Below are 26,152 nucleotides of genomic sequence, written 5' to 3'. Positions count from 1 at the left end.
AAAAAAAAAAAAAAAAAAAACAACAACAAAAAAAACTTCTCAGTGTGTAGTGAAATGCATAGACTGTACTGTTATGTGAGAGCACACTGGTGCTGGTAGTGCGTACAGTAAAAAAAAGGGCAGAATAATTTTTTCTATGCAAGATTCAGAATTTTCTCATCGAATTACATTTCTGTGATTGGGTTGTCGATAGGTATGAGGGACATGTATGAAAGTTGGTGGAAGGACAAAATCCATAGCCACCTACGGGCATTTTATTTCTCTAGGGTTGGTCTGATTGGCTGCAGAGCCTTCCTTTATTACATCATATTTCATGAACATCCCTAATAAATCCAACACTGTAAATTAAAGTGTCAAAATGTCAAAACCCAGTTCTAGACCCCCCACTCCTCATTGTAATAGTACTGGTGACAGAACAAGTAATCATGGCGGCTTGTTTAGTGCAATTAGAAATAAAGTAAAACGTAATTAGTGATTAAAGTGACGCAGGGACCCAAGATCTTCTCTTGGAGAAAAATCCCGGTGAAGGAAATACAAATACAATCTAATGTCTAATTTTTAATTCAGGTCAAATAATTTAGTCTTCTCTAAAGGACAAACAATTCACTAAGACAAAGATGGGGCAGATAGGTAGGGTATAGCCAAGCCTTGACTGTGGAAACAATGCCAGGCAGCTGTGGGTAAAGCTGGGAATTGTTCAACTAACCAAAGCCTTGGTCAGTGAAGTAGATAATTCACTAACGCCAGGCAGCTGAAAGGAAAGTAGGTATTGCATGACTAAGCTACACCTTGACTGGTGAAAGAGGAGGACACCTGAATGAAATGGAGGTTTTGCACAACAGAGCCATGCCATGACTGTTACCGAAGTTATTAATGTCAGGCAACTGAAGGTAGAGCTGGGTATTGTATAGTTACACCAAGGTTTGGCTGGTTGAGTGGAGTTTACCAATACCAGGCAGCTAGAAGTAAAGCTGGGCATGGTTAAGTCAAGCTTTGGCTGATGAAGTGGTGAGTTATTGTTATTTTTTGGAAATGGTTATCAGAGGAGATTATAGCCCTCTAGAGTGATTAACTACCAATTCCAAGCAGCTGGAAGTAAAGCTGGTCATTGTATGGTTAATACTAAGGGTGCTTTCACATTGCATTTAGGCATCCGTTCAGTGGCTCACATTGGGGCTTATGTCAAAACCCCAGAACTTTGGGAATGTATGTGCCGAAGGGGCCATAGACTATAATGGTGCCGACAGAGGGAACATGCGCTCTGCCATGCATCATTTTTGAGCATGTGAGCCTACTGGAGGCAGACACTCAGACATTTGGGTGTCCATCTCCAGTAGGCGTACATGCCCAAAAATGAAGCACGGCAGAGCGCATGTGCTCTCTGTCAGCACCATTATAGTGTATGCCCTCACTGACGCATACACCCAAATCCCATTTTGATGGGGGTTTGGACTTAAGCCTTAATGAAAGCCACTGAACAGGTGCCAAAATGCAGTAGGTAAGCACCCTAAGCCAGGTTAAATGGAGTTTAGCAATACAAGGTAACAGAAGGTAAAGTTAAAATTCTCCATCAATGCCAGGCAGCTGGAGATAAAGGTAGTCACCTTTAAACCAGAAATTAATCAGTTCTGAGGTGGAGGATTAATGACATTTCTTACTGTGTAAGTTACAACACTACATGGAAAAACATAAAAAGTGAAACAAAAAGTAATTCTGAATTCCCTGCCCACCCCCCACCCACCCCAGACAAAAGGATTATACTCTGCATACATAAACATTTTACATGTCATGACCACATAGGACAGAGATCTAATTAGCATAGTTGGCCATGGGCATGCCATGAGGTATGTTCTGCTGGTACAATTCGTTTGTATGGAAGCCAGGCATATAAACTGGGTGGTTATAGTGGATTTGGGCCGTAGGGAAGCCTTGAGCGGTGGCTAATTGCGGCAGGGAAAAGTGCTCTGCATTATTAGGTGAAAGGGATTGGATAACTTCGGGGTGTCCACCAATGTTCTCCCTCAGGTACGGGTTCACCTGACGCTTTCCTTTCTGTCGGCGGTTACAAAACCACACCCGGACAACCTGGAATAGATGAAACACATGAAAAATGGGAAAGGGTTACAGCTAAAATCTATGTATCTAGGGAAATTAAAAGGAGCACAAGCCTCAAATTTGAATAAAAAAAATGGTGCCAACAATGACAGCCCAACAACCACACCATATAAAAATAAAGAGGCAGCACACAAGATTAGGAGGATGAGAAGTGCAATACATTTTCCATCAGCCCCTATGTGCAGGGCGCTGTTTCACTGCAGGATAGGGGCTGATTACCAAAGTATTGCACTTTTGACCATCCTAATCTTGTGTGCTGCCTTTTTTTAATTAATATTTATCTACCCTATTTGGAAGAATTGACGCAGCACCAGCTCCAAAACTAGAGATAGGTGCCAGCTCACTGGTTGTAGCCCAACAAGCAGAAAATATCAAAATAAAAAAGCAGAGCAATGACTGTCACAAGAGTGGACAATATCCATTAACTCCCAATCCGTGTGTAACAGCAAAGACTATCTATGCAGACCACTTACGGTTTTATCCATTCCAAGCTCTCGGGCAATCTGGGAGATCTCCTGTGCTCCTGGCTTGGTGCAGTTAAGAAAGTAATTCTCCAGTCTCTGTTTTACATTATTCTCGATACTTGTGCGATGCTTTCTCTTTGGGGCTGGGGGACGTGCCTCACCTTTAAGAAGCTTTTTGGTAAAAAAAAAAAAAAAAGACAGAATTTGTTTTTTTTAGTACTAAACTTAGATTAATAGGGAATTAAGGGTAAGGGTTCTGAGAGCCCCTTTCTGGTGCCAGTTCATACCAACCCCAATGTTGGTGCGGGAGGCCTTGTTGTTCTATGACCCTCCCATCAATTTCTTGCAACCCTAATGATGGCTTTCACTCCTCCATTCCCACTAAATTGTAATTTCTCTACTTTAAATGAGCCTCAAATAGGTTCAGATCATCCATTGGAAGGGCAAATAGAGTCAAATTGATCATGAGCCCCATAGTAGCTTCAAGAGATTATTCCATGGATAAACAGAAAGAGGTTCTCATCATGAAAGATTGCTTAAAGTCAATGCCACGTAGAATCTCTACTTTCATGATTTCTACTCACCTCCTCCGGACTGGCTTTTTTATCCAAGTCATTTAACCACTCTGTTAGTATTGGCTTCAGCTTGCACATATTCTTAAAGCTGAGTTGTAGCGACTCAAAGCGGCAGATAGTCGTCTGGCTAAATGACTTGCCTGGAAAACAAAAGATAAAAAATTTCAGATACTCAAAATTCCAAGAAATAATCTCCAACCAGTTGTCCATTACAAAGCTCTACACGAGACCTTACCGTAAAGCACTCCTAGGGCATAGCCGAGATCCGCTTGAGTGTACCCTAGGCTCACACGCTTAGATTTTAGAGTCTTCGTAAACGCCTCCATTTCAGAAGATGTTGAACCTTCCTCCTCCTGTGGCTAAAACAAAAGATATTAGGACAAATTAACAAATATATGAAATGTTCACCAATTTTCAGATGAAAACAAGACAGGGATTGCTAGGTTGACAGTTTTAGATGTCCATTCATTATGCAGACATCTTTAGTACAAAGACTAATGCTTGTGTGCTCCAAGATTAAACATGGTCTGGAACAGTGGTCTCCAACCTGCAACTCTCCAGCTAATTCAAAGCTATAGCTAATGGAGCTATAGTTTTACAACTGCAGGGTGGTGACAGAAATTAGAGGCCACAAATCTACAAGATCAAGTTCTTAGATTGGACAAATTCATGAGCACAAGGTTTGATCCAACCAGTATTAGCAGTACACGTCATTCAGAGAACAAGTTCAGGAGTTCAGACAGCGGTAACTTCACCTTTTACTTAACCCCTGGTCACAATGCAGATCAAAGGTTAAGTGGAAGGTTTGGTTAAGCTAACAGGATGCCAGAGGGCCATGATACAAGGTGAAGTCTACTCAATACAGTAAGACCATGAGCTGGAAACAAGATGGAATTATTTAAGAATTAGGTCTCCTCAATACAACAAAACAAAGCATTCAGTAGTATATAAGATTATAGAATAGCCTCAAAATAACAAGACCAAGACTTCAGGACTGCATAGGGTCACCTCAATATGACAAAACAAAAAGGTCAATACATATTGTGACTACAGGAACTAATTATCTCTTGGGGTTCCTCAATATTATGTCTAAAACTACACAGTACAAGCTTAAAAGATGCTTAATAGTTCCCCATAATATCATACAAAGTTCTAGATTAATTACACTTGGCACAGCTACATGGGCTGATCTCCATGCGGGACAGATCGCTATCTAAGGTTGCACTGGGGCTTGGTTTGTATGCAAACTGGCCTGGGGTTAGGAACTTGCAATAATCAGAGACCTTGTTGGTAGCTGCTGTATTGCCACCAATTGGGGTAATTTGCCAGTAGGCAGCAGCACCCCATGCCTAGCTGTAATAGAAAGTGGAAGGAAGATTGGGGGGCTGCACTTAGCTGTCATTACCGATTCCTCCTCTTCATCCGTCTTCTGGTTCCCGTTGTCCACAAAGTTTGGCATCTGCTCTTCACAATAATTTTGGTGTCCTCCAACAGGGAGGCCGAGGGTCTCGGTGGCATGATCCAATTGTGGCGGTGTATTCCATTGGAGTACAGGTTGTACTCCAAGGTCTCCAGACTCCGATTTCATCGGCATGCAGCAGTAATTCTGCTGATAAGTTAGGCCAGCGCTAAATGTCCATTCGTCTTGCATAAGGCCAGAGCCGTTTGTATAAAAATTAAAGGCATGCTGCTGATTCATTACTGATTCCAACTGAAAGACCAACGCTGTGCTCAGACCGATAGAATTAAATAGGATGTTGGGCTGATCCTGAAGAGCCTAGAATCATGTATATTCCCATACAGAAAGTCCTGATTGATCTCTGGAGTGGATGAGGTGACAGACGTTCACCTAAAAATCAGAGAAAAGTTCCATAAAGTTCTTGGTATTGCTGGGATAGTTGCAAGACTCCTTTTCCAGAAGCTCCTAAGTAGAGACAACTTTGCTTGAAAGGAATGCTGTCCTAGCAATAATCTAATTCAGTAAGAAAGGGGCTATTTACATAACTGAAGACCCGCCTATAGAGCTTGCCCTCCTAGGTGATTGGCCCTCTTAAAAAATAAATAATTCCCCTTCCAAAGACCATGAAGATGGGAAAAAAGGAGCAAACTGATTGGAAAGCAGTATTTGTGGTTTTCTAGTGGGTTCATCTGGAGGTTACGCCCCCATTGTTTTATGCCCCCCATACCTGTAGTCAACAGGTTATATCTGCAAACACCCAGTGTAAGCTGTCTGTCTGGTATACTGATGTCCCTACACTGAAGAAAATGAATATTCAGCAGATCAGGACTTTACAAACTTCAGCCCCAAACATTATCTGTAATAAACCCATTTACTGCCAGTAATCACCCAGAGAGCTTCCATCTATGCCCAAAGAGTCACATAGGTGTGCTAATGTCAGGACAGGGCAGACTAATAAAGAGCTGGATGGATGGATTATTGGATAGATGGATGGGTGTATGGATGAGTGAAAGGATGGATTATTGGATGGGTAGATTATTGGATGGATGAGTGAATGGATGGATGGATTATTGGGTGGATTATTGGATGGATGTATGGATGAGTGAATGGATGGATGGGTGAATGTATGGGCGGCTTATTGGATGGGGTGAATTATTTAGATGGATGGATCAGTGAATGGATGGGTGTTTTATTGGATGGATGGGTGGATTATTGGATGGGTGGGTGTATGGATTAATGGATGTGTGGATTAATGGATGTGTAGATGGATTATTGGATGGATGGATATAAAAATGAAAAAAGCTGGCAGCACTCAACTTTTTCTTTTGTATTGATGATTAAGGAGGAGTGTTCACTTGAAATGCGTTAATGCGAGCGTTACACTAACGCTAGAGCACCTGTCATCATGACTTTTCATGTCCTTTGTACGAATGCCATTTAAATAAAGAAACTATTTGTGAAGCTGGACTATTTCTTCTCTTATCGCTCATTTGGACTGCTGTAGAGCCATTGTCCGAACTCTGATGGGGGTGAACATCAATGTTGAGTTGGAATCCACATTATTGTTAAACTTTTATTAAGCCGTATGTACAACAGGCAACGTTTCAGCTCCACAGACTTCGTCCAGTAGAAATGTTGCTCTATAATTTGGTTTGGCTACAACCAGTGAGCTGGCACCTATCCTTTACTCTGAAACTGGTGCTGCTTCATTACTCCTGTTGATAGATATACAAAAAAAAAAAGCAGCGCTCCAAAAGTTACTTGTGAAAAAAAGTGGATGTTTATTCACCCATCATGTGCCACAAGATTTCTGATCTAAAATAACTGAGTATTTCACACATGGCTGTGCATGGTGGTCACTTTTGCCTAGATAGATAGATAGATAGATAGATAGATAGATAGATAGATAGATAGATAGATAGATAGATAGATAGATAGATAGATAGATAGATAGATAGATACAAATTTGGCAGCACTACCAAAAGAAACCGGGTGCAATAAAACCTGTTAAGGTAATGTCCAAACTTCCAAAATAGAAAATCAGAAAAGAAACAGACGGCACTCCAAAAATTAAAGTGAAAAAACTGTGGCTTTACTGATCCATTAGCAGCAATGTTTCGGCAGAATTCTGGCTTGAGAAAGGCAGAGAATTCTGCAGAAACGTTGCTGCTAATGGATCAGTAAAGCCACAGTTTTTTCACTTTAATTTTTGGAGTGCCGTCTGTTTCTTTTCTAATTTTCTAGATAGATAGATAACACTGGCCAACAGTGAAAATGTTTCTGAAATGAAAATAGCTGGTTTGTAATAATTTTAGCATCCTAAAAACGAATATGTTACTTAAAAATCATTATTAGCTCTTGTTGCTGAGATACAGGTCATTTAAGATTATTATGCAGGAAAATAGGGAAATTTTGAATTTTCAACAAATGTGTATTGGTAAACCTGATTACAGACCTGTTGAACCAATGTCAGCCATTTTATAAATTGTGTCTGCATAGTTTGTACTAATTGAAGTCTCTTTCTCTTGTTGCAGTAATTTTGTGGAGAGAATTTACACTTTGAAAATGCCTCGTAAATGTGCAAATATTGTTAACAATTTTTGTTACGTGTGTGGTTATGTGACATTTGCCAACCAAAGAAGACCAATTACTCCACTTGTGAAGACTGCTTACCATCATTACTTTGCTTATACGTGGCACTTAAATACGTGGCACTTATACGTGGCACTTAAATACGTGGCACTTATATACGTGGCATTTTGAGACCTATAATTTTTCCACATTTTGGTCCACAGAGTCATGTGAGGTCTTGTTTTTTGCGGGACGAGTTGACGTTTTTATTGGTAACATTTTCGGACACGTGACCATTTTTTATCACTTTTTATTCCGTTTTTTGTGAGGCAGAATAACCAAAAACCAGCTATTCATGAATTTCTTTATACCGTTCTGCGTTTGGTAAAATTGATAAAGCAGTTTTATTCGTCGGGTCAGTACGATTACAGCGATACCTCATTTATATCATTTTTTAATGTTTTGGCGCTTTTATACGATAAAAACTATTTTATAGAAAAAATAATTATTTTGGCATCGCTTTATTCTGAGGACTATAACTTTTTTATTTTTTTGCTGATGATGCTGTATGGCGGCTTGTTTTTTGCGGGACAAGATGACGTTTTCAGCGGTACCATGGTTATTTATATCCATCTTTTTGATCGCGTGTTATTCCACTTTTTGTTCGGCGGTATGGTAATAAAGCGTTGTTTTTTGCCTCGTTTTTTTTTTTTTTTTCTTACGGTGTTTACTGAAGGGGTTAACTAGTGGGACAGTTTTATAGGTTGGGTCGTTACGGACGCGGCGATACTAAATATGTGTACTGTACTGTGCAATTTATACTCTTGTAATGAATTCTTCTCGCTACCTACAGCACATACTTCCATGGCGTGTATCTAAAAAACGAGAGCTAATTAAACAATTCTGTGGGTATATTTGAGTTTCTCGACCCAAAATTAGTAATATTTGCCTATTTTCATCAAAGAAACATAAAAAAAGTTGTTTTTTGTTGGCCTGTGTAATCGATAGATAAATTAAAGATATATACATTTATAGATGATAGATACATTATAGATAGATGGATGGATAATAGATAGATAATAGATAGAAGATAGATAGATGATAGATGGATAATAATAGATAGATGATAGATAGATAATAGATATAATAGATAGATAAGAGATAAATGATAATCGGAAAAAAAAAACATCAATTTTTACTGATTATCTACTTTGGAGGTTTGGACATCACCTTTACAGGTTTTATTGCACCCGTTTTTTTTTTTTGTAGTGCTGCCAAATTTTCTTTTATTAGATAGATACATATACAAAAACTAATGGAACAGCACAATTAGCAGATCTGGGGATTTATTCTTTTATTCTGACAGAGTATAAGGCTGAACTGGATGGACAATTGTCATTTTTCAGCCTTGTTAACTAGGTTATTAATTATATATAGTGGGTGCCAAGCCGCCATAAAAACGTCCAATATAAAGAGGGCTTGAAAAAGATTCTGTGAACCGAAGCGTTGCCACCAGGGTTGAATCCTTTTTTTTGCATCTATATTGGGGTGCTGCCTCTCTTTTTTATATGATAGATAGGAGATGATTCTTTGCTGTTACACACTGGGAGTCAATGGAAATCACTCTTGTGCTCTGCTAGGCGAGCTTCCCTCAAACTTTGTCACCCTTCCGCCATCACCTATAGTGACCTAGACAATGTTCTATATCATTCCTGCCATCAGGTTAATAAAGACCCCCTGCCACCAAGTGCTGGCTGGGACCAGACATGGAAAATCTTGTTAGGTGCTGATAACACCATACAGGGACCTAAACAGACCCCCATGGCCCAGTGTTTGCTCTTCTCTGGGGTCAGACAGCCTGGGCTGAGATAAGGCCAGGGCTGTCATTTGACTTCATACAGTTTGGTGCAGTATTTGTGAGGTTAGAGCTCTTCTTTGGCAGTCATATGGAGGTTAATAGATTAATTACTGGTATTCTTGGCTGATTGTGATCAGCTAACCTTACTAGGTGCTGTGAAGCTTCCTAATCACATTATCTGGAGGGCCCATACACACAGCGGAGCTTTTATAGTCATTCACCCCGACAGACCCCAATGGGTGTCCATTTTTGGACATTACTGCTATGTTGCATGTCTTAGGGTGACAACAAAATGTCATCTTATGTCAAAGTCTAAATAATTATTTTCCCAATTATATGACTTGGATGGTCGACCGTTTATCCATCACTTTCTTCCATATATATATACATTCATGTATTTGGATGTTTTTGTGCATAGTAATGTAATGTCATCCTAAAATAATGATGGAGGACCAGTTGGTCATGTGTGTGTCCAGCTGAGCCACCAAAACAAAACCTGCAATTATCTTGTGTAGGATGGAAACCAGTGGATCGCCCCACTCAGCTCTGCCCAGGGGGTCAGAGTAGAAAGGAGCCTGTGAGAGGCCAATGCCTCCAGGCATTGATTCATTGTTAGCAGGGTCCATCCCCCAAGCCAGCTGATCCCTCTTCCTTGGGATTCCTTCACTGGGGAAAACATGCCCACAATTGCATTAAACTGGTTTGTCCACATTCTGGGAGCTCAATGTAAAACAAGAGGTGACAACCCCCAAACCAGTGACTTTGAACCTGCTGTGCCATTGATTAGGTGCTTTGTGGAGTCTTATCAGTTAATTCTCAGCTTCCTAATTACATCCAATTTGCCGTAATTTTATGGGAAAAATTGGATTACAGAATACCTCCTAAAAAAAAATAAAATAAAAAATACTCCACTTTTTGTGCATACACATTATGCTGCAGACACCCAGATCTCTTTTTGTGACTATGGGACTGTTCTGAGTATTTTTCCAGCAGCTCCCTTGGCCTCATCAGTGGTGTCCGATAGCATCTGCCATATCTGCTTAGCCTTTATTCTAATTCAGTAAAACCGTTATTTACACACATTTAATTCTCAAAGCAGACCCATGAAGAATATGGGAGATTATTGTTACATGCAGGTTCTCTTCAGAAAATCCTGCAGCACCTTTAATGTTACTGTCGGCCTCTTGACAGCCTCCAGGACCAATACTCTTCCTGCCTTTTCACTTTTGAAGGCCGTTACGTTCTAGGTAGAGTTATTGTTGTGCCAAATTTCAACCCCTTTTTGATGATCTTCACAGTGTAGATTTACGGTAATGCCTTGAAAAAAATTTTTGTGTAAGTTCCCTGACTGAAAACTTTCCACACAGAGAACCTTTGCTGTGTTGTCAGCTGTTCGTGGACCAGAAAAATGTAAGGAAAATCCTCCTACAAAAGCAAAATTTTCTTGGAAGTTAATCAGAATCCCTGTAAATGACGGTGTCTGTACACGGACTACTGTGTAACATGAAAATGTGATTGGCTGATTACTTCAATTTTGTTTTTACTTTCAAGCTTATGTCCCATCCCGAGGACACCGATAAGTTGGTGAAACATTTTGGGAGTGAGGGGACATATGTTGTGCCCATGATTTATTTTATACGCCCATAGCTTGCCTATGAGCCATGAATTGATGGTACAACGGGGAGATATCTTGCTATATACAAGTTCAAGAAATACATTGCCCCTTTAGGGTTATTTGCAGATTAGAAATATAAAGCCTGGCCCAGGTCATATAGTCTCCACAAGGGTAAAATTAAATGTCCTCCATATTTATCCAATCATCATAGGATATTCCAGGCAACTGGCATCATTTGGAGCTTTTCCCATTGCTTTACATCTGTTATGAGTGAATGGTGGAAATCAATAAAGTCCAGTTATTATGACACCCAATAGCGCATAACATCTGACTATAATGGGTCAGTCGTATCTCTGTGAGCACCACTCACCTGACCCTGATCTCATAAGATATAGCATCTAGCTGAGGTGGAATTTTTTAGAATTTCCCATGGGTTTTTAGGCCTTGTCCTATGCAGGGGTCAAAATGGCCTAGAGCCTGTATCGGTAGAATAAGCTGGTCATATGTGCAATTTCAGTTGATATATAATCAAGACCTTTTAGTGGTTTCTACTAAGGGTACTGTCACACAGTGCCATTTTCTTCGCTACGACGGCACGATCCGTGACGTCGCAGCGTCGTATGATTATCGCTCCAGCGTCGTAGACTGCGGTCACACTTTGCAATCACGGCGCTGGAGCGATGCCGAAGTCCCCGGGTAACCAGGGTAAACATCGGGTTACTAAGCGCAGGGCCGCGCTTAGTAACCCGATGTTTACCCTGGTTACCAGCGTAAACGTAAAAAAAACAAACAGTACATACTTACATTCCGGTGTCTGTCCCCCGGCGTTCTGCTTCTCTGCACTGTGTAAGCACCATAGCCGGAAAGCACAGCGGTGACGTCACCGCGTCACCGCTGTGCTCGCTTTCCGGCCGGCAGGCGCTCACAGTGCAGAGAAGCTGAGACGCCGGAGGACAGACACTGGAATGTAAGTATGTACTGTTTGTTTTTTTTACGTTGTTTACCCTGGTTACAAGCGAACACATCGCTGGATCGGTGTCACACACAACGATCCAGCGATGTCAGCGGGTGATCAAGCGACGAAAGAAAGTTCCAAACGATCTGCTACGACGTACGATTCTCAGCAGGGTCCCTGATCGCTGCTGCGTGTCAGACACTGCGATATCGTAACGATATCGCTAGAACGTCACGAATCGTACCGTTGTAGCGATGAAAATGGCACTGTGTGACAGTACCCTAAGGGTGTATAGATAAAAGGTGCAGGAAATAAATATATCTTGGTACCGTGTTAGCCAGTAGATAGACAAATATTTAGAATTGAGAGTCCTCAGTGGTTGATACCTTTAGCCATTAAAAGGTATCAACCACTGTAGATAAAAGGTGCAAAGGTAGCAGTCATATCTAGGCCCAAGGGGCCATAGGGGGCAGAGAGGCCATAGGACTACACAAGGAGACATCAGTGCGATAAATGATACTATAGATGAGGGTCTCCGTTATGGACTTGACATTGGGACCTGGAAGGTTTAGATCAGTTTTGTGGCCATACGGTATTAGATCTAATACACATTTTTAGTCACTGGGAAGGAAAATTGATGATGTTGTAACTTCATTTTCAAAGGAACTGATATGAACTTAATTTTAAGAATTTGCATTTTTTTGTTGGGGGAAGAAAAATGTAAATTTTAAATTTTTTAAAAAATTTTCATCTGATGCACGTTTCATTTTAATATCATTACTTTAGAAGCACAATTTTGGAAGATGGAGATGGCTGTACAATAACCATCATAAGTCATTCAATTGTACTGAAGGATCATTATTTGTAATGTAATTTTAAGATGTACCCTTTAACATTTTTTTCCCGAAAAGTTGCATAACAGGTAGTTTACCACCAGAACTACGAATGAGATAAGTTTCTTATCTCCTCTTCGCAATGATGTTGGGTTGTTGATAGTTAGTTTCGGGCCTTTGTCTCCATTTTTTGACGATTCCATACCAAATAAATACAAAATGATAAAAGCCCTGTTTTCATCACTGCACCTTTCATCAGAGCCCTGTGGATCTCATTGTGTTGGATTTTGGAGAGCTCACCAATATCTACAAGGACAGTGGAGGCAGATAGTTCTTATAACCAGTAAGGAAAATTTTCTGCCAAAATTTCCAGTTTTTGGGAAAGGTACTGGTCAACGCTTTACGACTTGTCCCAAACTCCACCAAGCATAGCTTACGGGGATGAAAAAAAAAAAGTTTTGGGCACAGAATTTATAATTGCCAACTTTTTTTTGTATGGATAGTGGCCAATATGGTCAGCAACATCTCTACCAAATCCAATCCTATTGATAATTATAGCTGCCCCAATTCCAGGTTAATTAAAGCTGAACAATTTTTGCAATGGAGTCCAAGTTGATTGTCGCCTACCCCCCACATGACTGATTGTTCATTTTAAAGAGATATTTAGACTACATTCAAGGAAAACTACTAGGCACCTGGAAAAACCCTTTAAGGTGTTTTACTGTAGATCTAATTATCTGATCTCCCTGTCCAAAGTCAGGGACACTCCTCCAGTCTTCTCTAGGAATGTGTTTAAAGGTCTCATCAAAAAGATTGGGAAGGGGGGGGGGGGGGGTTGTGATCAAGGTGAATACTTTTGTGGGCTTTGCCCTTGGGGGCAAGGGAAGAGCATTACGCATGTGAAAGAAGATTCACAGGGACTGAAAAGCCATTGGTGAAAGAAGGGAAAAGGTCTAAAGAGGGAGGAGAATCAGGTGAAAAACCTATGCAGATGCGAGAATCAACAGGTGGTTTCATCCTATAGGAATCCTGGGAGAAACAAAAAGTTTAACACTAAAGAAAAAAAAAAATAATTAACTGTTAAAAGTTAATTAAAATGAGTCCATGTACAGAGCCTGGGGGTGGGGGGGGATGGTATTGAACATCTCACATACAGAGGACTCCAGTGGCTTCTTCATGAGATGGCCTACCTCAACTATAGTGGGTACATGGTCACTGTATCTTCACACAGATTTTGCTGTATTGTAATTTCTGATTGTGCGTTAATGTATACCAATGGAGGGAAGCTACTTGTAATGCTATACTGAGGGGTCTAAACCGAATCATGTGACATCTGCACTTTTTTATGCTAAATTAGAGAAAATTCTTTGAAAATCAGAATTTCTGGATTATTATATTTAAGGTAAAAGGAACTATATTGGTATGTAAACTCTATTCCAATAGTTCAGGAATGTACGCCTGGCAGGGAAGCTTCAAATTGATCTCCTCTGGGTGGGCCGGAGTCTGAGAACAATACTAGAATGACAGTGAAGGCTGACAGCTACACAGGCAGCGCAGACGTATATGCCATTTGAGGGCTGTATAAAAATGGGACGCTGTCCTATATTTAGTCATCATCTGATAAAAGGGTCCGTGAATTGAGACCTTTCCCCAGAATTAAGGGGCTAAGGTGCTAGAGGAAAATAACCAAATCCTGTGGCACTGGTGACAACCCATGAGCAGGTTAAAGAAGGGACCCCAGGATATGCCCCCCAAAATTAGTGACATTTACACCAAGAAACAAACAACGGACTGAGATAAATAAAATGTCTAATTATATTCGTGAGGAAAAAGGAGTGGAACAGCATCTGCGAGAGGAAAGACACAGACAGACACACAGTATTTCTCTGATATTTTACAATTACAATTTGTGCAAAGAAAAAAAAAAATAATTTCATCATCTGAACTGTAATTGGTGGACTCTACAAGTACTGCAATAAAGATAGGAAACCGCGCCCCCCCGTTGAGCGACCTTATACTCATCAGGAGGTCTTGTCACCAGCGCTAGATTCAGCAAACGTCCATCCATAAGGTAATGGACGAATGGTATTGGTCTGTGATCAGGGCAACTTCAGAGGTCTTTAACATTTCCTATCATAGCAGGTCTAGGATCTGTGGCCTCCCCCGATGCCCCCAATATTAATAGAGACGACACAACAACTCTCCACAGAATCAAGCCCTGGGAGGGGCGTCACAGATGTCTACCATCTTCATGATGAATTTGGAATGCCCGTTTCATGTGCCACACATGGACAGATCTGGACTAAGGTTCAGCCTCTCGTCATCCACAATGTTTGCATTTCTTTTATTTATGGTATTGCCACCATCCTCCTGTGGTTGGAGACGAGAATAATGGGAAATGTCAGCTTAAGTTGGACGCAATCTTATCGACATTGTCAGATCATGGAAGCAATGACTTCTGAATCTGAGCTGAGCACCATGCGTCTATAGGGAGGTGGATAAAGCACCCAATATTGTGATTCAGCTGGTTTTAGGATTTTTTTTTTTTTGTGGAGTCATAGAAATTTAAAATGACTCAAAAGGTGACACTTATGTTGGAGCCATCACTATTGGCAAATAAGGAGCTAAAATAGGGTTACGACTTCCCACCATTCTCCAAAGAGGAAAACCCCAGTGAATCTGTATAGGATTGCTGTTTGATGGCAGCACAGAGCTACAGCCTTGAAATATGGTGCGGCCGGCGACCATCTAATGTGTGGCCAGCGTTAATTATGGCCATCATCCAGGCGACTGTCTCCAACCCAATCACAGCGTGTGTAGTCAATGAGAAGGGGTAGCTCACTCCATCAATTGTATGCACATCTTGACAGCGCCTCTCACCTCCCAATGTGACAGTGGTCAGCACCAGACAACCCTTAAATTATTCAGGTCCTTCTTTAACTTGATGGTTAATTAAAATTTTGTTCTTTAACCTTGAAAAGGGGAGAGCAACATTACGATGCTTCTATCCCTGTCTGAGCTAGAGGTGAGAAAAAAAGATTTGCAGGACCATAGTTGGGCAGCCATGTTGGTAGTCTGCGGCCACAGGACTAAAGCTCTGCAAACCTGCTCCTGTCGGCATGTCCAAGGCTATGTCATGCCACCATGATGACAGCACGCTGGGTGAGGCGTTGGGGATGCTGGCAGGTAGAAGGGACATAGGAATCTGGTCGGTTGTCTATGATCTACAAACGTGGCCATGATCCACCAACATGGTCACTAGACCATGCACTGCAAATTTTTTTGGCTGCACTCTAGTGTAAGGGTTAACTCAGCACACATCCCATGTGCAGGTCCGCTAATATAGTGCAAATATTTCTGCACTGTTCCATTATAATATATCTGCACTGAACATCTTCAAGGGAGACCACACAAAGTGGAGCTACTCCTTTAAGGGAGATTACACCATTAAGGTCTAGCACTATCTTCTCTTTCTGAAACAAAATCAATCATTTTTTTTCAGGATATATGTCCGACCTGTAATGTTTGTACAAAACAAACAGCATAAACCAGAAGGGAGTATGGTTGGAAATGCAGGTGAGTAACGGATACATAATATATATATATATATATCTATGGGGGTTACAGAACAATAGTAAGTCTATAAAAGTGCAAATGTTTCAGGAAGTAACAATCATCTTCTTTAGCTTCGGACGAATGAACTGATAGAAATGACAAGCTGTCGTGCTCCTGACTGGCTCTGTGCACTCATAGGAACACGTAGTTCTAGTCTGAGGTGGTCTTCTAGCTTGCTTGCTCGCTGTGATGATCCCACCTTCCTCGCAGAAGTGTAAAGTGAAAGCAGACAGAGGCTGGAGAACCAGGACAACGCTTGTTTAACAGTCTTGCTTTCAACACCGCTGGAAAATCTTTTTTTTTTTTTGCAAATTAAAAAAAACCAAAAAGAAAACAAACACGTTGATCATACTCTGGAAAAAAGTTTCCGGACTGATTCACGTCTTGAGCTGATTTTTTTCTGGAGTTGGGTTTTGGTTTGAATATGAGTCTGCAAGCGGAGGCGGCTAATGATGGCTGTGGGTCGGGTGGTGGAGAGAAGAGTCGTCAAAGAGAGGATTTTTAACCTCCATTTCTCCAGTCTGAAAAATAAATATAAAAAAAATATATTAGGTGGTACACAACCCCATACAGTCACTAAGCAGTCACACTACATAGGAGAATAGCAGCACCATATATAACACTCGCTAGAGTAAACCTTTTCCGCTGTTATCAATTTTCATTTTAGTGCTTTCATTTTTAAAGCTTCTTCCAAAATCCAATTTTTTTTCCCCGTTATGAATATTTGTTTTTTTGCTGAATGACACCATTCACTTTATTGCCTAATGTAGTGAAGAATGGAAAAAAGATCCCAAGTGTGATGAACTGGAGAATAATAAAAACAGCGCAATGCGGCCATTGTCTTCTGGTTGTGTAGGATAAGGGGCTGATGGAGCTGGAGCACACATCCATCTACAAACGCACCATTTAAATCTGTCTGAGTGACAGCAGTATTTTAACCCCTTCATGACCCAGCCCATTTTGACCTTAATGACCTGGCCATTTTTTGCAATTCTGACCAGTGTCCCTTTATGAGGTAATAACTCAGGAACGCTTCTACGGATCCTAGCGATTCTGAGATTGTTTTTTCGTGACATATTTGGCTTCATGTTAGTGGTAAATTTAGGTCGATAATTTTTGCGTTTATTTGTGAAAAAAACGGAAAATTGGCGAAAATTTCGCAATTTTCTAATTTTTTATTTTTATTCTGTTAAACCGGAGAGTTATGTGACACAAAATAGTTAAAAAATAACATTTCTCACATGTCTACTTTACATCAGCACAATTTTGGAAACATTTTTTTTTTTCCTAGGACGTTATAAGGGTTAAAATTCGACCAGTGATTTCTCATTTTTACAACAAAATTTACAAAACCATTTTTTTTTTAGGGACCACATCACATTTGAAGTCAGTTTGAGGGGTTTTATTTTCCCAAGAGTAAAAGGAGAAACTGGACCCCGAAAGTTGTTGTACAATTTGTCCTGAGTACGCCGATACCCCAATATGTGAGGGGGAACAACTGTTTGGGCGCAAGACAGGGCTCGGAAGGGAATGAGCGCCATTTGACTTTTTGAATTAAAAATTGGCTCCAATCTTTAGCGGACACAATGTCACGCTTGGAGAGCCCCTGTGTGCCTGAATATTGGAGCTCCCCCACAAGTGACCCCATTTTGGAAACTAGACCCCCCAAGGAACTTATTTAGATGCATAGTGAGCACTTTGAACCCCCAGGTGCTTCACAAATTGAACCGTAAAAATGAAAAAGCACTTTTTTTTTCCACAAAAAATTTCTTTTACCCTCAATTTTTTCATTTTCACATGGCCAACAAAATGGATCAAAATTTTTGGGGCAATTTCTCCTGAGTACACCGATACCTCACATATGGGGGTAAACCACTGTTTGGGCACATGGCAAGGCTCGGAAGGGAAGGAGCGCCATTTGACTTTTTGAATGAAAAATTAGCTCCAATCATTAGCGGACACCATGTCGCGTTTGGAGAGTCCCTGTGTGCCTAAACATTGGAACTCCCCCACAAGTGACTCCATTTTGGAAACTAGACCCCCAAGGAACTTACCTAGATGTGTGGTGAGCACTTTGAACCCTCAAGTGCTTCACAGAAGTTTATAACACAGAGCCATGAAAAAATCATTTTTCTTTCCTGAAAAAATATTTTTTAGCCCGCAATTTTTTATTTTCACAAGGGTAACAGGAGATATTGGGCCCCAAAAGTTGTTGTTCAGTTTGTCCTGAGTACGCTGATACCCCATATGTGGGGGGGAACCACTGTTTGGGCACACGTCGGGGGTCGGAAGGGAAGTAGTGACGTTTTGGAATGCAAACTGATGGAATGGTCTGCGGGAAACATGTTACGTTTGCAGAGCCTCTGATGTGCCTAAACAGTAGAAACCCCCCACAAGTGACCCCATTTTGGAAACTAGACCCCCTAAGGAACTTATCTAGATGTGTGGTGAGCACTTTGAACCCCCAAGTGCTTCACAGACATTTATAACGCAGAGCGTGGGAAACACCGGCCTAGAGCTTCTGATCGGCGGTGAAATCATCCCCGCCGGTCAGAGAGCCACGGTTCCCACGCTGTCAAAAGACAGCGTGAGCACTCAGCTGTGATCGGAGGTATAAAGTTTACCTCCGGTCTCTGGTGCCAGCTGATGGGACTACAGCTCCCATCAGCTAAAGCTGACACCTGATGCCGCTAGTAACAGTGAGAGCAGGAGGGGCGGATGGGAGTATTCATCAGCCGCTCCTGCGCTGTAAATAAATAATAATAAAAAAACAACCTGTGTGGGTTCCCCTGTATTTTTGATAACCAGCCAGGCAAAACTCACAGCTGAGGAATGCAACCCTCAGCTGTCAAGCTTCAGCAAGGCAGGTTATCAAGAATAGAGGGGTTCTCATTCTTTATTTTTATTATTTATTTAAATAATGAAAAAATACAAACGGCATGAGGTCCGTCCCCCCCTTTTTTGACAACCAGCCTTGCTAAAGCAGACAGCTGGGGGGCTGGTAAGGGGCCATGGGATATTGCCCTCCCAGCCTAAAAATAGCAGCCAGCAGCCACCCAGAAAAGGCACATCTAATACTAGATTATTCTGCTTTGCTCGGCTCTTCCCACTTGCCCTGTACAGGTGGCAAGTGGGGTTCATATTTGTGGGGTTGATATTACCTTTGTATTGTCCGGTGAAATCAAGCCCACGGCTTAGTATTGGAGAGGTGGCTATAAGACACCTATCCATAACTAATCCTATAGTTGTATGGTAAATAAAGACACAGCCAGAATAAAGTATTTTATTAGAAATAAGACTAAACACAGTTTTCCTTTTTCATTTAAAAATAACAAAACACAGTTATATTCACCTAAAGCCTCATTCCACCGAAGCCCTTGTTCTCTTGTAATAAAACTAAAGTTAAAAAAAAACCAATATCCCTCACCTGTTGGTCGTTCTGTCCCATGCCGTAATCCATGTCTGGGGGATAATTATTTTTGAACCTGAACAGTGCCAAGATGCGACCGTCCAGGCTGAGAACCACTGGTGACTGAACGGCTGCAAGAAGCCCCTCCACGGCCCCTTACCAGCCTGAGAACACCAGCCCCCAGCTGTGAGCTTTAGCAAGGCTGGTTGTCAAAAATGGGGGTGGACCCCACACAGTTTTTTTTAAATTATTTATTTAAATAATTAAAAATAAGGCATGGGGACCCCTCTATTCTTGATGACCAGCCTTGCTGAGGCTGACAGCGGAGGGTTGCAGCCCCCAGCTTTAAGTTTTGCCTGGCCCGTTATCAAAAATACAGGGGAACCCCCCTGTTTTTTTTCTATTTATTTATTTATAGCGCAGGCGGCGATTGGTGAATACTCCCAGCCGCTCCTGCTCTCGCTGTTATTAGCGGCAACCGGTGTAGGCTGGTGTAATAGTCTCAAAAGCAGTCGGCTGGTGTCATTGTTCTCACTTGAATACAACTCATCACTCTCCCCTGCTCGTGCTGATTGTCGGCAGAGCAGGGGAGAATGATGAGTGGTGTCTTCAGCACCTGGAGTGGGAAATAGTGATTACTGTAGCATTTCTTCCCTGGCCCCCGTCTGTGTGGTACTGATGCGGCACAAGGGAGGCAAAAGGTTGCCACACGTGTGTTGCAAGTATTACACACACGGACACTGACATCTCAGATACTGTTTTGACATTAGAAAATCTTCCAAGATGCTCGCGCTAACGCCAGACAGTAGGTGAAGGGAGTTCATTGGCTGTGAACTCCCAGGACCTTTCTGAAGGCATCAGACAGGTCCTATAAGTCCACCGCGACATACTGGGCAGCAGTAGCAAATGCTGCTCAGTGTCTCTGCTGTATGACAGGCTAAATGGCTAGACCCGTCGTGGGACAAATGGATTATCATCATCTCTGCAGAAAGCTGAGGAATATTATTGTTTAGTTTTTTAAATCTTTTGCAGAGGACGGGTGTGTCGGGGGATCGGATAAGGTAATAAGTATGGTTTAATTAAGATTATTAAAGAACTTTGTTATTCTTTCAATTAAAGCACTCTTTTCTGGGTGTCTGTGTTTTCATACAATGTGACTATGGGGTTAGTAAGGGGGCATCATATTGACGCCTCTCCAGTACTAACCTCGGGGCCTGATGTCACCTGACGATTCAAAGGTGACATCATCAACCCCCCCCCCCAACTATCACCCCGCTTGCCACCGCTACAGGACAAGTAGGAAGGGCGAGGCTAAGAGCCAGAATTGGCAGATCTTAGAGATGCACCTTTTCTGGGGCGACCGAGAGCTGATGTTTTTAGTCTGGGGATTGGGTGCCAGTATCCATGGCCGCAGCTGTCTGAATAGCCTTTGCTGGTTATTAATTATAGGGGGACCCTACGTCATTTTTTTTAGGGTCTCCAATTTTAATAGCCAGTAAAGGCTTAGTATACAGTTGTGAGCGTATATTAATAGCCTGGGAAGATCCATGGGTATTATCCAATTCCCAGGCTATAAATATCTGCCCCCAGCCATCGGCTTTCCCTCTAATGGTTATGAAAATTATGCGGGAGCCCACACCATTGTTTTCAGAAAAAAAAAATCCTTCATTAAATACATGTACAGTACACCTTGTACTAATTGTATTTGTCACTGACAGCTATCTATTCTTTGTGTATTTAGGCCATGTGCACACGTTCAGGATTTTTAGCGTTTTTTTCGCGTTTTTTCGCTATAAAAACGTGATAAAAACGCGAAAAAAAACGCTAACATATGCCTCCTATTATTTACAAGGTATTCCGCATTTTTTGTGCAAATGTTGCGATTTTTCCGTGAAAAAATCGCATAGCGGAAAAAAAAGCAACATGTTCATTAAAAATGCGGAATTGCAGGGATTCCGCACACCTAGGAGTCCATTGATCTGCTTACTTCCCGCACGGGGCTGTGCACACCATGCGGGAAGTAAGCAGATTATGTGCGGTTGGTACCCAGGGTGGAGGAGAGGAGACTCTCCTCCACGCACTGGGCACCATATAAGTGGTCAAAAAATAAGAAATAAAATAAAAAATAGTCCTATACTCACCCTCGATGTCCCGCGCAGTGTTCCCGCCTCACCGCTGCACGCTGCCGTTCGGTTCCTGTAGCTGATGTGCGGCGAAGGACCTTGCCGATGACGTCACTGTCCTGTGATTGGTCGTGAGCGGTCATGTGACCGCTCACGTGACCGTGACGTCACGGAAGGCCCTGTGCGCACAGACCAGCTATAGGAAGACGAACGGACGCCGCTGATGAGATGTCTGGGTGAGTATAAGCATTTTTTTATTTTTTTTATTATTTTTAAACATTCTATCTTTTACTATAGATGCTGCATAAGCTGCATCTATAGTAAAAAGTTGGTCACACTTGTCAAACAGTATGTTTGACAAGTGTGACCAACTTGTCAGTCAGTTTTCCAAGCGATGCTACAGATCGCTTGGAAAACTTTAGCATTCTGCAAGCTAATTACGCTTGCAGAATGCTAAAAAAACGCGAAAAAAACGGAAAAAAAACGCAAAAAAAAAAAATGCGGATTTCTTGCAGAAAATTTCCGGTTTTCTTCAGGAAATTTCTGCAAGAAATCCTGAACGTGTGCACATACCCTTACTGTATGTAATCTATCTCTTCTATCCTGTTGGCTCCTGCTGTGATTTTACACTACATGGCTGCTTAATTACCAGCTTTTCTTATATTTATCTATGATTACGTAATACATAAATATATACACACACACACATACTGTATATGTGTGTCACTGGCATTATATATCTATGTATTCTATATGTATATATCTATTCTATTCTAACCTGTCACTCTGATTTTACTGTAAGCAGCACATGAATTGCTGGCTTTTAAGCTATCATCTACTTAAAAAAAAACTTTAGTGGCAACGCAATTATTTTCCTGCACTTTTACAGAATGTTACAGACTTTTCCCGATTTTAAGAAAAATGCTCGTGTTACTGATCACAAATTCGAATGTACCATATTCGTGCCAAATTTTTGCTTGGTGATCGTTTGAAGAACATATTCGCTCATCTCTAAGTTATCTTAGTGCATGGGGACACTAAGGGACTTCAATAGGGTCAAAATTACTAAGGCTACTTTCACACATCAGTTTTTTGCCGTCAGGCTGAATCTGGCGAATTGTAAAAAACTGAAGCGATGGATCCGGTTTTTCGCTGGATTTGAAAGAGAGAAAGAGAGAAAATCCGGGCGGCACCCACAGAACTACAAGCCCCGAGAGAGACGATTCTGCCAGCAGTGCCCCCAGGAGGCCGTGGAGGATGAGGCCCACTTCCTTCTGAGGTGCCCCAAATACTCCGCAGTGAGGGACACTCCCCACCCTGGAAACATCCCCCATCATCTAAAAGGAGCCTGATATCCTGGACCTTTATATGCCTCCCTACCCCACACCCTATTTTTACCATATGCTTGTTTAATGCTGACATGTACTTAGTCCTTCCAATGAAGATAAGGCTGGGTTCACACTGCGTTGAACCCGTCCGTTAGACGGACTAAGTTACACCGCGGCATAAACGCGGTGTAACGTAGTCCGTTAACCCCGCCATTAAGTTCTATGTCGGACGCATCGCTAGCGCACGCCCACAATGGGCGTGCGCCAGCCATGTGCCGTCACTGAGTGACGGACCCTGGGACGCGGGCTGCAGCGTTTCCGAGTCCGTCACTGCTAGCGCAGATAGAGCTAGCAGATGCTCTATCTGCGCTAGCGATTGTGCCAAGTTGGCACTTGCGTTACAGCAGCCCGTTTAAGGTATGTGTTGAACGGGCTGCTGTAAGGCAGAGTGAACCCAGCCTAATTTGAATTGAATTGAGAGAGAGAGAGGAAGGAGAGAGAAGGGATAGAGGGGAGAGAGATTAGAAAGAGGGGAGAGAGATTAGAAAGAGGGGAGAGAGGAGAGAGGGGAGAGAGGGGAGAGAGGAGAAAGGAGGGAGAGGGGAGGGAGAGGGGAGGGAGAGGGGAGAGAGAGGGGAGAGAGAGGGGAGAGAGAGGGGAGAGAGAGGGGAGAGAGAGGGGAGAGAGAGGGGAGAGAGAGGGGAGAGAGAGGGGAGAGAGAGGGGAGAGAGAGGGGAGAGAGAGGGGAGAGAGAGGGGAGAGAGAGGGGAGAGAGAGGGGAGAGAGAGGGGAGAGAGAGGGGAGAGAGAGGGGAGAGAGAGGGGAGAGAGAGGGGAGAGAGAGGGGAGAGAGAGGGGAGAGAGAGGGGAGAGAGAGGGGAGAGAGAGGGGAGAGAGAGGGGAGAGAGAGGGGAGAGAGAGGGGAGAGAGAGGGGAGAGAGAGGGGAGAGAGAGGGGAGAGAGAGGGGAGAGAGAGGGGAGAAAGAGGGGAGAAAGAGGGGAGGGAGAGGGGAGAGAGAGGGGAGGGAGAGGGGAGGGAGAGGGGAGGGAGAGGGGAGAGGGGAGAGGGGAGAGGGGAGGGAGAGGGGAGAGGGGAGGGAGAGGGGGAGAGGGGAGGGAGAGGGGAGAGGGGAGGGAGAGGGGAGAGGAAAGAGAGGAGAGAGAGGAAAGAGAGGAGAGAGGGGAAAGAGGAAAGAGAGGGGAGAGAGGAAAAAGAGGGGAGAGAGGAGAAAGAGGGGAGAGAGGAAAGAGAGGGGAGAGAGGAGGGAGGGGAGGGGAGAGGAGGGAGAAAGAGGGGAGAGAGGAAAGAGAGAGGAGCGAGAGAGGAGGGGGGAGAGGGAGAAACACAGAGAGAGTAACTTTTGCCGGATCCTTTTTTAAAATTTTGCCGGATTGTGCCTGACGGCAAAAAACTGATGTGTGAAAGCAGCCTAAGGGCTACAGAGTTGTGGGATATGATCCTCTATGAGACCACTGAGTGTGTGTGTCCATGATTTCTTTGTACGCCCCTGGTTTAGGTCTTATAATAATCAGGTTGTGCAGTTGTGGGATGAATGGACATTTTTGATCATAACTTCTTTAGCTTTTGCAATGGAAATTTCAGCAGTGCAATTCTGCGACATACTGCATGTTAAACAGACTGGTAAGAACAGGAATCAACAGCAAATCCAGATAAGATAATCTCTGGCTGCACAGAATGACAGTTTTCAATGAAACGGACCCCTGCTGAGTCTTTGTGGCTGTACTGTAACAAGGCTAATGAATAGCATCATTGTTCTTTGAGAGGATCATACTATCATACAACCTGCAAGCAAACAGCGGGGATGGAGCAGGCTGCTGCTTCTATCCATAATGTTAGTACACATCAACACAAAAGTTAGCAAGTTATATAATTATCCGGCAGCTGCATGACTATACAACGCGGACTGCAGGCCTGGTAATGGAGTGTCACCCAAACGTAGCATCAGCGACTTTGGCGTCATAGGAGTGACTGCCAAATAACCAGGTGTAAGGGATTTATTATATATAGGAAGCATGCTTTGCCCCTAAATGTTAACTTCTACCCATGTAGAAAGGTAGCAGATGCCCTCTTGATAAAAGGCTCTACTGTATAGCACTGGCCGATCTCTTGCAGAAGGGATTACATACATATGTTTGAGCAGAGGATGACCACCTATGTGAAGGAACGCGCTTCCACCGCACTGAAAGGTTAACCTGACACCAATGCAGGATCCCAAACAGGATTACAAGGCCCTATTAACAAGCTTTCCCTGCTGGACTTCCTGTACTACATGCCCAAATCGCATACATATAGCCTGCTGGAGGCTTTAGGGGCACAGATTTTAAATTCCTGCCCCCAGGATATCCAATATTCATGGTCTGGATACAGACTTGCCACGGGTCTCCTGATTTGATCTTGACAGCCTCATGTATGCCAAACACCCACGGGCGATGGTCTGTACTTGGTCCGTGAATATCCAATGTGTGAAAAGGGTTTAAAAAACAAAACTAAATTTTAATAGGCAACAACCTAACTTAAAAAAAAAAGTCTAATTAGGAAGATCATAGTAAAGTAAAAGATTCACCGCACACGCTTTGTGTTATTAATCAAAATTTGATGTGAATTTATTGTACATAATCTGGGAGCGTAACAGAATATACAACTTATGCGATCTTTTACTTATAACGTTTCGGCTGAACCAGAGCCTTTGTCATGTGATCGCTTTATTCCAGATTCAGACAGTGATAAATGGACGGGGATTGTCCCAGTAGTAATAAACTTACACTAGTATGGTATTAATGTTCGCTTGTAGCTGCCCAGTAATATGAATCTGTAGTATCTTATGCTGTAAGCGGCGCTCCTGCGCCTTGCTAAGTCCGACGCCGGATTATGTACAATAAATTCACATCAAGTTTTGATTAATAACACAAAGTGTGTGGTGAATCTTATACTTTAATATTATTTGAGACCTTTGGTCTATTCCACCAGCACCTCGCTTTTTAAGGCTGAGTGCACACCATAAATTCTTTCTCTAATTAGGAAGATCTGCAATTAACAATTCAGGGTGATCTAGACGGGCCGCTTAGTAATACCACTGATACCCTTACCGTTAGTGCAATGACAGCCCTATAGTATGTTCACACGTGGCAGATTGGATGCAAACATTTCATGCGCAATGGAGTCTGAAGAAATCTCTGTGCCGACTAGCAAAGAAACCTCATTCCAATAAATG

General features: G+C 42.4%; 2 protein-coding genes across 2 annotated transcripts in view; both read right to left on the bottom strand.

Annotated features, from left to right (window-relative positions):
* Positions 1 to 1,808: 1,808 nt before the first annotated feature.
* LOC143809313 (POU domain, class 5, transcription factor 1.2-like) lies at positions 1,809 to 3,534 on the bottom strand. Its single transcript, XM_077292407.1, has 4 exons — positions 3,390 to 3,534; positions 3,164 to 3,294; positions 2,589 to 2,750; positions 1,809 to 2,085 (listed from the first exon to the last, which is right to left on the bottom strand). The coding sequence occupies exons 1-4, from the start codon at positions 3,478 to 3,480 to the stop codon at positions 1,810 to 1,812; spliced, it is 660 nt and encodes a 219-aa protein (XP_077148522.1). The 5' UTR covers positions 3,481 to 3,534; the 3' UTR covers position 1,809.
* A 10,703-nt stretch (positions 3,535 to 14,237) lies between these two features.
* The window catches only part of NPDC1 (neural proliferation, differentiation and control 1), a 122,866-nt gene continuing 110,951 nt past the window's right edge, over positions 14,238 to 26,152 (bottom strand). Inside the window, exon 9 of the mRNA XM_077284620.1 lies at positions 14,238 to 16,581. Within this exon, the coding sequence (XP_077140735.1) occupies positions 16,507 to 16,581 (75 nt within the window). The 3' untranslated portion in view covers positions 14,238 to 16,506. The remainder of the gene's footprint in view (positions 16,582 to 26,152) is intronic.

The sequence above is a fragment of the Ranitomeya variabilis genome, chromosome 2 (assembly GCF_051348905.1).
Source record: "Ranitomeya variabilis isolate aRanVar5 chromosome 2, aRanVar5.hap1, whole genome shotgun sequence".
Classification (NCBI taxonomy): domain Eukaryota; kingdom Metazoa; phylum Chordata; class Amphibia; order Anura; family Dendrobatidae; genus Ranitomeya; species Ranitomeya variabilis.
This window is presented reverse-complemented; position numbering and strand designations above follow the sequence as displayed.